General features: G+C 44.1%; 1 protein-coding gene across 5 annotated transcripts in view; it reads left to right on the forward strand.

Moving 5' to 3' along the window:
- Positions 1-13109, forward strand: part of CELSR1 (cadherin EGF LAG seven-pass G-type receptor 1) — a 161010-nt gene that overhangs the window by 80320 nt on the left and 67581 nt on the right. For all 5 annotated transcript variants that reach the window (XM_084506384.1, XM_084506386.1, XM_084506388.1 and 2 more), the window contains exons 3-4: positions 6376-6598; positions 11330-11445. In XM_084506384.1, the coding sequence (XP_084362510.1) occupies positions 6376-6598; positions 11330-11445 (339 nt within the window). The remainder of the gene's footprint in view (positions 1-6375; positions 6599-11329; positions 11446-13109) is intronic.

The raw sequence follows: 13109 nt of genomic DNA on the forward strand, positions 1-13109 counted from the left end.
TGATTTTTAAGGGAGCCCAAATTTGCCTCTGCTCTTCAAGTAGTGCTTCTATGTTGTTTGTGTAAAGTGGTTCATGAATGTAGTCATCCCCTAATGAATCACGGTCACCAATGCACAGGTGGCTTCCAATTTCTCTTTGATCCTACTTCTTCATTCAGAATGGCTTGGTAACTTTGGGTAACTGCCCTCTGACTTCTCCCATAAAACCAACAGAGCATTTTTCTGGGTTTGTTTGTTTGTTTAATGTTTCATTTGCAAATGGACTGTGCTGGACAGTAAGGCTGATTTCTCCCGTTTGATTCTGGGAATAGACTCACACCCCACAGAGTCACCAAAGCCATTAATTTCTCTTTATGGGCATATTTCCCCTATTTATTTTCATTACTTGACTTGTGCCTACATTGGAGGTGTGTCAGGAGTCAATTTTCCTGCAGTATGTGCTTGCACAGTCTGTGAAGGGAGGTGGGTGTCTGCTGTAGGTGTTGATCCAGTTCACCCAAGTCAACTGTAAGCCACTACACCCAGTCGTGAGCTGTATAAAATAACTTAAAGCAGTATTTCCATAACAGTTAAACCTTTCTAAGGCCATTCCTTCGTTCTTATTACTGGGTGCATGTTCCTGCCTCCTTCTTTTGTGCCTGCTGTGCTATTCATCCCATCGATCCTAGGAGGGGCCTAATCAGAAGATCATTAACCCTACATTAGAAAAGTCAGTCTCAGTGGGGTTTTGCCATATTAGCTCTGCAAATCAGCCTGCTTCAGGATTACATGAGTACAAAGGAGGGGCAGGAAAGTACATTGTATTGAGGAAAGAGGACTGTGGTAACTCTGCTCAGCCTAAACAGCAGTGAAACTGTCCCCAGAGTGGGGGCGTTGAATCCCACCCTGTTTATCTCATCCCAGTACAGATTTCCATGCTGATTCTGCATTATTTTGTAAAGACAATGGGTCTATAAATGGGAGTCCTGCAGTGTGGGACAAAAAGGAGGCATATTGGGAGGAAGCCATGTCTTGCTTTCACAGGTGACAGGGGAGGCCATGGACCTGGCTTCAGCCACTCCACCACATCTATCTCTCCTCCAAGAGTCATCTTGCATCTCTGCCATCCAGTGCATCCACTGCAAAGGAAATTTTAAAATCAGATATCAGATATTTGGGGAATAGGTAGTGTTTTATTTACTTAGAGGAAGAGGAGGACTGATTTTCCCCTAATGTGCAAGATACCAAATAATCTTTTAACTATGGTTGTTTCTTTATTAGGGCAATGGGTCAACGGGGATTTCTTGAAGAATTCAGTTGCCCTATTTCTTGTGGTTTCTCCTTTCCACTTTAAAGTATGTCATTTTAGGCTGGCTGCTTAAGTCAGCTTCTCAAAGTGCTTCCCATTCAGATGAAGCAACTACAAGTGTGGAGAAAGAGATTAGTATGTATCTAGAGCAAATGGCAGGAGGGAGGAAAGGAGAGAAGAAACAATTCAAGTCAAACAATTACAGACACTGAGTGAAAAATTAATACGTGTCTGGGGAACCTGCAAAAGAAAAAGAAACAAGAACATCAGTGCAGGTCTGCATGTAAATATATATATTTAACGTAGTGTACCACCTGAAGACCATCAGAGAATTGTACAAAGTTTTGAGGTTTAGTCTTAAACAGGGGTATTGCAGTAAACTGAAGAGTAGAATAACTCTGTCTTTATTCCAATGCCATCACATTGTTTCCAGCAAGTTTCGCAACATTATGCACTGTCTGTCATTGTAAGGTCATCAAGCAACTCACCAACAAAACCACAGGCGGGTTTCTGGAAAGACGACTCCGATGCATGCAAGTGTGCTGTTGGTGTGCATAATGTTCAGCTCACAACGTATTTGCATTTATAAGATTATGATTTCATATTTGAAGTAGCTTACTTTTATTTCTTTCCACTTGTTTATCATCATTTATTGCTCATTCATCAAACTATTCCATTACTTTATTTGGACGATGTGTCAGAGGGGAACCAAATGAAGCCATTTTCTAGCCAATCTTTTCTTTGCCTGTTCTTGTTGTATTATGCCTGATACCATGGTGCCCTCACTTACATATAATTCCTGTGAGAAATGTTATGATTAACATCTTTGTAAAGTTAATCCTAAAACTGAAGAAGAGGCATATGAAAGGCAGTACGATTTAGAGGAGGAATCAGTGTCAAAAGTACAGCTATCGTAATCTCAAGTGCTTTAAAACTGGGAAACACGACATAAAGGGCCATGTAAAAGCCACAGGATGTGTATCTTTAAGAGTCATCAATATTAATGGAGAGAATATAAGATCAGCCACTATTCTGTAACAGTAAACCACATGCGGGCTTGGTCCAGCAGCTTTTCACAGCCCAAGAATATGCCCAGCAGATAACCGGCAGACACGGCCCGTGTTATCTGACAGCACATGCTCTGGATTTAGCAGCTGGAGGGACTAAGCTTGATGTTTCCTGTGTGGATTTCACCGAGTTGTGATGTATAAGTAGTTTTTAGGTGATTTCTACAAAGTTGGCCAACGTGGAAAAAAATGAAATTATATTAACAAAGGAAACATGGTGAGGTGCGGAGGGCAGCCTGGGCAGCAGGGTGAGCCTCGTCGACATCTCCAGCTTCACAAACCATCCCCAGGCTGCCTGTGGTGGCCTTCTGGGCTGTGCTCTTCTCACCTGAGCCCCTGCAGCCCCCTGCAGCAGCTCGCCTTCCTCTCTGTACTATTTTTTCCCACCGGACTGTGAGACATCGCCTCCAACCATGCCGGCTCCTCTGCAGGCTCAGCCCTCTGACCTTCAGCTGGAGCGGGCACACAGGCTCCTCATTCTTCATCCTGAATGCGGGTGCTGTGCCTGATGGAGATCCCTTCCGTTCTGGCTCCTTCATGAGTTCTTCCCTTAGGGGCTTCCAACTTCGGCTTCTGCACGTCAGCCAGCAACCAGCTCTTCCTTCAAGTACACGCAGGATTCACTTCAATTTTTGCATGTTTTGCAGGCCTCAGCACTCCCGTAGGACAGTGCTTTGGGATGGAGATGTGGCTGGGGTGAGGTGGCCGCCCTTGGGAGTGACAAGCTGCAGAGCTGCACGAAGGGGGTGTTGTGTTGCCAAAATGGATTGGGTGCTCCTGATCAAAGCAGTGCTTCAAATAAGTGCTTGCTCAGGTGGCTACGTAATAAAGCCACCATGGCCGTGTTTCTAAATAAGCCCAGGCACTGTTCTGTACTTCTGGAAAAATAGAAAAAAGGATTTGTCAAGTTTCCTGATAGACTTGGCACCTTAAAGCATGGGGAGCCTTGGAGCTACTGTAGAGATTGCAAAAATGCTGTTTCAGTATATTTCAGTAAATATACACAAAATATGAAAATTCAGCATCAAAGAATGCGCCTCAAATTCAGTTCTCATTTACATTACAGACTAATGAGAATTCAGAATAATTTTAGGAACTGGGACATCAATGATGCTACAGCTGAATGAATATAGGGCAAAGGATCATATTTAAAGTTTAACTACTGTTTTTTTTTAAACTGCTTCTTTAAGCATCATAATGAAAAGCAATAATAAACATAATTAAATAGATCTTTTCTATGAGCTTTCTTTTCTCTTAGTTTTGTGTCTGTGTAGGTACCCAGACAAATGGCCTATTGGTTCTTGTTACATCATAGAGTTAATACAGGGCCTGCAGTGACTTCCACCTTAGGCTTTTATATTGCCCCTCTGTATTGCCATGGCATTTCCAGAGCATGCTGCAGTGAGAGGAATTTCTCCTTTTTGCTTGGGTTTTGTTTTTTTTTTTTTCTCCCTGTGTGTTCAGGTCTGCCCATTATTTGCTGTTGCCAAATATATCATTCTGTTTTCAGAAAGCCTGGAAGATTAGATTCCACTTCAAGCTGGAGAGTTAGTTCATAAAATATCCTAGTACTTTTTTTAAAGGGATAAACCTGTATTTTGCCTTTATGCAGAAATTCTGTTTTTCCAATTTTTGGAGAGTTTTGGTATCAAAGATTTGTGCAATTCTTGGTTTAAGGGCAGATTGACTTTGCTAATGCCACGCATCATCAAAAAGCACTTTCTGTAATGTCCTCATTGTGCATGTGATGCCTGTGTGAGCATTTTTGGCATATTCAATACACTGAGGGCATTTTCTGTCTCAGATGATATAAACATTCTTTCAGAAGAAACACATTGCAGAGCATTTTAATCTTGCTGAGTTCCTCATTAAACTTTTAAGGAAGGTGTCTTCACATAATCTTGCCTAACCTGATACTCACAGTTAATAAATGGAAACGGGGAGATATTTATCAAGTGTTTTTCACAGCATTTCATCTTAATGTTAAAAAGAGAATATGAGAACATCAGTCGTGAATCAGAAAAGCTCTAAGCACAGGCTTGAAGTTGAACCCTCGGCTACATGGTTTATTGCTTCAGAAGTTAGGGCTTGCACACCCTCTAGGATGGTGGGAAAGATTTATTTTTTAATTCGTCAACTGTGAGAATTATTATTATAGCGATATTTGTTTCAGTCCCTTGTGCCTTGTATGATGTCCTTCTAAATCATACTGGAAAGCCCTGTATCCTGTCTGCAAGGAGATGCCTGCAACCACGCTTGTCTTAGACGGTGTCTGGTGACTCTGTTGGTCATGGGAGCAGGGACAGGGAGCAGAGGTCAGTCCTCTGCAGGCCACCGGACCTGAACCTACCCGGATGGCATACATTTCCCTCAATAAATGATCACAGCACTGTTGAGCTTGCTCAAGCATTTCACCAGCGCACGTTGAACTGGCATGAAAGGCGCGTGATGCTGATGTGCGAGGAGAAATGCAGCAGTGCTGTTCCCTCGCCTTGTCCCCAGGGTGCTACCAAACCATGCAAAACGGCTGCAAACCACTGCAGCTGACAGCCTGGCACCGAAAAAAGGTGCAGCCCCAGGTCTAGATCAAGGCGATGCTCCCGGAGCAGCTCCCACCCGGCTCCACCACGGCTGGGGCTGGCGTGGGAACCTGGGGGAGCAGCTGCTGCAGCACAACTTGCTGTTTTAATTTGCCTTCGTTTGTGAGTCGCTGCCCACAGTTCCTGCTGCTTTTGTTTTCCTCCAGGAATGTGTTTGCACGATTTTAACTGTGTTTGAATTAATGAATTGTATAATCTTGTAGCGAGTCATCATGCAAACATCAAACTGATGGGAATGTGTTCCTTCGGCTGGCTGGCTTGGGTACTGGTGCTCTGTAGCGTTTAGTTGTCAGACTGTACTTACCGAGTAAAATTCATCTCTACAAGTCATCTCCAATTTCTGTGAACAGCTTTACAGGCAGGACCTGAACACGCAATAGAGCATCACACAGTTACCTTAGGAAGACACATGCCAAAGCATAAATGTTAACTAATTAACTCACACAGAGGGCCACATTTCTGTACAATGATTAATTGAGCAACTGCTTTTGTCCCAACCACAGCAGATTTTTTAAATGTCCTCTGTACATTACGAACCATGTATTGCAAATTGATTTTTTTTTTTTTAAACTACAATCCACATTCAGATTTAGGGAAAATGCCAGAAAGATTATAGTGTACATACAATGTAAGATACCTGATTTTTCAGTATTAAGATGTGTTCATTAAGATGTGTTCATCTTAATACAGACTTCTGAATAGAAACAAGATGAAACATTTGAGGGGGGGGGAACAGCTACAGCAAGTGGTACACATAATCCTTAAATTCTGCATAGATTAATGTGCCCATCGCTGAACTGTTCAGAAAATCACTGTCACCTGCAGGATGTGCTGGAAATATGGAAGCAATACATATGTCATCGGCACCCTGCTCATTCTTTCTATAAATGCTTTGCAAGCGTTGTCACAGGCTCTGCCGCACCCTGCCGCTGACATGGGCAGCAAAGCCGAATTCCAGCCGAGCTGAAGTGCAAACACTTATCTGTTTACACAATTTCCTACCCGCAGTGAAATGCTGGAACAATTTACGCATATTTCGGCTGAGAGGGAGTGTGCAAGTTTTTAAATGGTAGTGCTACCTTCTCCCATACAGATCTATCTATCACCAGCTTTATATTTATCACCAGCTGTGAAAGCGGCCAAGGAATCTGAAAACTAGGGCCAACACTGCCAAATATTTGGAAGAGGATTATATTCTCAACCACCCTGAGAATTCAGACTTGAAAGACAATGCAGCATCCTTTGTCCCTTGCAACTGCGGATTTGTGCCTCGGTTGCAGATGGGGCTGAGTACAGATGTTGGAAAGCAGCTGAAGTTCTAGCGTTGGGGGTCCCACAAGCACTGGGGTCCCGACGTCTCCTGCATCTTGCTGCTTGGGTGGGATATTGCCTTCCCTGATGTCTCCTTCTGCCCTTCCAGGGGAGTACTGCGAGGTGAATTCCCGCTCCGGCCGCTGCGCCCCAGGGGTGTGTAAGAACGGAGGAACCTGCGTCAACCTGCTGATCGGGGGGTTCAAGTGCGAGTGCCCCCCGGGAGAATACGAGCGGCCCTACTGCGAGATGACCACCAGGAGCTTCCCCCCACAGTCCTTCATCACCTTCAAGGGGCTGCGGCAGCGCTTCCACTTCACCGTCTCCCTCATGTAAGTCCCTGGTCTCCCTGTTTGTAAGTCCCTGGCCTCCCTGTTTGTCCCCATATGGAAGGGTCGTGGCACATGTCTGGGTCTGGTGGCTTCTCTGCTCCAGCTTGGGGCATATTCATTAAATTTCATTACATTCAACAAATTATCTGTGTGTAGAGGTCACCATGAGGGATTTATGGCATTGATTCCTTCAAGTGGGGCAAAATTGTCTTACTTGAAATCATTCCGCCCTGCTGAGGATGCTGTTGAGATGCTAACAGCCTCTTTTACTACAGACCTTTACTAAAAACTTCCTTACTGAAAATAATCAGTTTATTCACCTCCTCTTCTTTGGAGATTTTGGGTATGCATAGTCCTTTCTTGGTGAAGAGCTGCCAGGTGCTGCACACAGCTGAGAGGACTCCTCTCAACCCTCACAGGTTTGGGGGGGACCAGCAGCAGTGATGGTATCTGGACAGCAGCTGATACCACAGCTCAGGAGACACCACCAGAGCAGTGTGTCCTACTGAGGGTCCAGTCCCTGCCTGCTTGGTTTTGGGACTGTGCTGGTTCTCAGGGAGGGAGCTGGGCTGCCTGTGTCCTCCTGACCTTCCTCTGCTTCAGTGCTCTCAGTGGGTTGTGCAATGTGGGGAGGGGGGACCCCGGAGCCTTCCCAGGCCATGGGGTGTTGCCGGGCCACAACCTCTGGCCACGTCTCAGCAGCCCTTGTTCTGAGAGGTATGAGGGCGGGTGCTGGGTTTGCCTCCTCTAGAGCATGTCAGGCATTTTTCTAGGAGGCATTTTGGGTCTCATGACCCTCAGGTCAGCTGCAGACCCAGAGAATCCATGCTGCTTATTTGGGAGCATTCTTCCCCTCCCCTGTTTACCAGCCTGTGAGAGGACGAGGTCTGGTCAGGCCATGGCTGAGCGCAGCCTGGTGCTCCTCAGGTCCTTGCTCTCTTCTGGTTCCCAGCCTCACGCCTGGGACAACCCTGACTGTCCCAACTCCGCACCTCGCTCCATCTGGCCTTCATGACCAGCTCCTGCTGCTTCTGGTCCCATCTTGGCTCCCAGGTGTGAGCAGCCTCATACCTGTCCTGTCTGCCCTGACAGATCCTCTTTGGACAGATTTTTCTGGGAATATCTGTCACTTTTCCCATAGGGACAATCGAGGAGCTCTGGGGTGAGGGGAGTGATGGTGGCAGCCACACTGTGTGCAACAGGGCTCTCCTTCCCCCCTTCAAACTTCCCAAGGTTTAAAAAAAAATGTTCTGGAGAAGACTTCTTTGCTCAGGCCATGCATAGGGCTTATCCTCCGTGGAGTCAGAGCTCCGGATGGACACTGGTGTTTCCTCTGGAGAGGGTGCAGGCTTGCAGCTTTCCCATGGCTTATCTGGTCAGGATTGACCTTTGGTTGTCCCTCAGGGCTGACTTTGAGCAAATAGCACAAAACGTGTTAGCCCTCACCCCGGAGGGCAAGGTCAGGGGTTTGTTGGTCGGTAGAACAACAGACATGTTTGTGTGTCCGTCTAGAGAAAGTGCTCAGGACAGGCAAAATCAGGCACCTGTCCCATCCTTTAACCAGCAGCTGTTTGGTGTTTTACACCTGGCAGGGGATGGGCAATTTCTGGCCAGAAATGTTATGGACTCTTGAAATTTTGGTTAAATCAGGATGTGCAGACACGGTTTGCTTGCAAGCCAAGGCAGGGACGAATTTCGCCTGAGAAGTTCGGTTTAGATCTAAGCACCGGGAAAAGCTGAGAAGCAAAAGGCTCCGTTGGACTTGTCAGACCCACAGTAAGTGCAAACAAAGGAGCGGTCTAGGCTGGCTGCCAGCATAAATTACCTGCACTACCCTTGGATTGTCCCCGCAGCCACATGGTGTCATTTTTCAGGCTTTCGGGAAGAGATCTTTGATGTGTAGGGTGCTTCAAGTTAAAGTGACTCAAATTCTCTGCGTGGGGGTTATTGAGAAACGGCGAGCTGCCTTCACATGGCAGTGCTTGCACTGGGATTTCTTCACCGTCTTTAAACCAAGATGGCATATTTAGTCCCGAGCTAAACACTGCACAGTCCAGGCAGTGTGATTATAAAAAGCCTTGGTCATCCAGGGCTTCATCCCACGCTGTCCAGGATGGGGACACATTTAGCTTTTCATACCTGCAGTTCACTTTTTTCACACTTGTTATTTCTCTGGCTTTTATTATCCTTCAGTGCAGGTGGAAAACATGAGGATAAGCAAGAATCAGTGGTTTGATTAGGCAAAGAATTTGCCACTTCATATTTTGTGATTCGGGAGTATTCTTCATATGACAGGGTGTCCAGCTTCCTTCAGCCTCCAGAGACTCGCAACCTGCTCCTGACAAAAAGCAGCATGTTTGTGTACTCCAGTACCATAACTAATATATGTTGCTCTTTCTTTGAAGTCCATATAATTGTTACGAGCTTAGCAGAGCAGCGAACACCTCCAGTGCAAAAATGGTTTGGGGCACATGGATTTTATATAGCATGTGGTGCTGCTAGCAGGATAAATGCCACAATATTCCTAATGAAAGGGGTAGAAGAGCAAAAACACGTGAGCACATTTACCCCAAACACTTTTCCTGTTTGCTGTGTCATGCGGTTATGTCGGGTACTGACCAGGCATGTCTTTCTGCTCCCAGCACTGTACCTCTTCCCTGCCTCCTCCCAGCAGCTGCTACTCCTTCTTCACTCTGAGACACAGTCAGTGGAGATGTTTTCTCACCATTTATTCAAAACCCTTCCAGAAAGTTTGTCTTTCATTTCCTATGTCCTGAGTTTAAAAAGATCCCTTCTACTAAAAAAAAAATATTTTTATTCCCCGGCTGGTGACACCTCAGCAAGTTCAAAAGCAGCAGCGCTGAGTTAATAGCACGATGCAAAAGGTGCCTTGGGCTAGTGGCAAAGAGTGGAACTGAATACACACGCAGTTAACAGGTAGAGAAGTAGAAAGATACTTTGCCTTTTTCAAGTTAAAATGATGGCAGACAGTTGTAAGCATATCCAACAAAATATTTTCAAACAGAAGTAAAGATCCTGTTATTGCTGGTTAAAATAACTCTTTCTGCCCACTAAGGAAGCATTACTCATACATTTCCCATTTCTTTTGCATATAGACATATTCCAGTTAGATCTGATCAAAACAGCTTTGATGAAGCAGATATCCACTGAAAAATGCAGTTCTTGTGAAATGTTTTACAGGGATTTACTGCTTTGGATGAAAGACTTGACTGTGAAAAGTAAAATCTAAATCAGTATTTTGATACTATTGAAATATTTCAGCTGTATTGTCTTAATTCATTTAGTTTAACTTTTACTTCTTTAAGTATTATTTTATATTGTTAAATATATTTAGAAATAAATATATGTATTTTAAATGGTTAAAAGTAGCCAAAATGGTAATATAATATTTTGATTGAATATAATGCATATTCTTTTCAATTTTTACTTTATTGGAAATTTCAAGAATTTGACTTGTATGTTTTGAACCAGACCAATTAATTCTCCTCCTTCAAAATAATACATTTTATAGACCAAAAAATTCCTATTTCCATGTAGCCGAAATTCAGGCCCGTAGTTCTGACAGATCTCCACTCTGTGTGATCCACTGCATACATATGTCTGACAATCAATTTTTGTTTAAAAATGTTCTTTGGTCTTGAAAAAATTTACTTCAAATACCAGATCTCGATGTTTTTTCATAATCTCTGAATGCAGTTTTTGTTGCACTGCATGACAGCCTTGCTAGCAGATATTTCTTGACACGCACAAGAGTAATTTCTTCTGTCTGCGGAAAGCAGTTTTCACTGGCTGTGCTCAGCAGTTGATTCATTTGTGGGAAAAGTGGGTTAATTTAAATCAGGCATATTTCCTGAAGTTCAAAATACAAAATCAAACTACGCTGCCATTTGGAAACACAAGAAACTCCCATGGTTTCCCTGTCTTTCCCCCTTTATATATTAATCTTCGTGAAAGTGTTTATCTGATGTGTCACAAATTTTTGCTTTTGTAAATAGATGAGAGCTGTCTGTAAATCCCCAAAGATAACAGGATTCAATTCAAAATTATAAAATGCACAGAACACACAGAAATTGTCAAAAAATGTTCTGTGCTGACCAAAAAGCAGGCTTTTCTGAAAGTGGATTTGCCTCTATTTTTGCAGGAAAGGTGTGATACATCCCATATTGGAAACACAAGAAAAATAGGAACAAAAAACCACCCATTGGAGCTGGACTCATTAAAGTGTTTATTTTCCTCCCTCCAAGTGACTTATCTGTTGATTGAGGAACCCTGATTATCTGCACGGCATTATTAAAATGCCTCTTATCTTTCTTTTCCCCTTGCCTCCCCAGCAGTTCTTTTTGATCAGTTTATGACTCTCCTTGTAGCATGCAGCAAGTAGACAGTAAGCAGGCAGCAAGTACCCTGCCTTTGATGTCAAAATGCTTTCTGGCTTTCCAACCCTGCAAAGCGTAATAACTGCTACTGTTTGGGCAGAGTCAGATACTCACTCTGAGTTGTGTCTCTGCATCATTTTACCTTTCGTTAGGGCCAGCATCCACAGCAGATCTCTGCAGAGATTCCCCTAATTTCCATCATGCTGCCTCTGTTGGTTGTGAAATAAAGTATTTGACCTCTCTCTTAATTAATTGTATAATTTTCTGTCTAAAGAAGGAGTCAAAGTCTTGCATTTCTGGGAGCGTTACCTGACTACTGGTCTCTGTGTTCCAGGTTCGCCACCAGGGAAAGGAATGCCCTCCTCCTCTACAATGGGCGTTTCAACGAGAAGCACGACTTCATTGCACTGGAGATCATCGAGGAGCAGATACAGCTCACGTTCTCTGCAGGTGAGCTGTCACCCCAGTGTCACCCACTTCTACTTTGGGTCCTGAGATCGTCTCAGTCTGGTTGGAAATGTGCTTCCATGTCTTTATACAGCTATTTGCTGCCTCATTAATTGAGTAACTGGCTGACGTTGTACGGTTTATAACTGATGGAGGGTTTTGCAAAATAATCCAGATTGTAGCAGTTTGTGGTAGTAACACTCGCTGTCATAGGCAGGAGCTTGTCAACGTACCAGTTATAAAACCCAGAGTTTATGAGGACTATAAAAGATTGGCACTAGTCTGACAGCCAATGTTTGTGTAAATGAATCTTCATTTTATGATGCTGTGATAAATCTTGTGTGTTTATGCGCTTTTAAACTACACTATCAGTAAAACTAGGTGCATAACTTGTCTAAAAAACACACTTGAGCCAAAGGACAAGCTAACAGACAAAAGAAAAATGCCTGCTGTTCTTTATTGCCTCATGACAAGCAATGCATCGCTGGAATCCGCTGATGCCCTCTGACAGCAGCTCTCCTTCATGCAAGCCACAGTGTATTTATGAGAACAAAGCTGCCCTCTCATTGCCAGGGTGGGCTAGAAGACACAGACTGGAGGCTTTGGCATTTTCTTTCTTTCTGCTTAAGGACAAACTTGGCATCTTTTAGTGCTTCCAGGAGCAGGGAGAGTGGAAGGCCAATAAATGATACTCAGGACGGACCATGTCACTGTCACTGTGGCCTTCTCCCAGGGGAGAGGTTTGCTCCAGAAAATCAGTCCTGGCAGTGACAACCTTTCTCCTGATGAATGCACAATTACAACGAGCTCTTCCTCATCCAGCCTTAACAAAGGGATGTTTTCTGGGTTTAAAAACAAACAAAGCCAATAAACTAGTTCCATCAAGAAATCATGACCAGCAACGCTAGTTTCCACAGTAGGGGTAGCACAAGAAGCTGTCAGCTTCTGAAGCATGCAGCTGAAGCACATTGAAGCCACCAGAAATGATCCTCCAGACTACAGCAGGATTGCTGATGCTCTTGGTAAACCTCTCGCATTCCTGCATTAGCCCAGTTGGGAGTTCGGTGTGGAGACTTCGGTAGCTTTGCTAAATCTCATTAGGGCAAGCAACCTCTAGTTGGCACAGGTTTAGGGGATGTTTTCCATTGGGACAGAAACAAATAACTGGGAAGGGCTGTTGTCCCTACATGTTCTTGTTGTACAGTCAAGGAAGCATGGAGGTAGAGCCCAAGAACCAGAGCCCATGGCCATCAGACCCCACAGGAAATCCCATGTGACCCCACTGATTTACCAGTGATGCATAAGTGCATATTTGGGCCCTTTGGGTTAAAGATACTCTGCTTTCGTTTCTCCTTTATTAACCAGAAGATGCACAAATTAGATTTTGACGTAGGCTTTTGAATGGATTAGTGTAATGAAGTAGCATGCTGCCGGTGGAGAGATTTGCTTTCTGTGCTCCACCTGTCTAAACTTGAACCAAATCACTAGGCAGGCACCCTGAGGATGAATGAGGGGGGAAAAAAAATCTACTTGCACTTATATGCATTTAAATGTGGAGGAACTCCTTTAAAATACAGGAAACTAAATTTAGATTTGCACTACTGCACCTGAGAGCAGGTCTGGTCCTGCACGTTACAAATGGTATTTTCTTTGGAAGGGGAATGGTT

The sequence above is a fragment of the Aythya ferina genome, assembly GCF_964211825.1.
Source record: "Aythya ferina genome assembly, chromosome: 1".
NCBI lineage: Eukaryota > Metazoa > Chordata > Aves > Anseriformes > Anatidae > Aythya > Aythya ferina.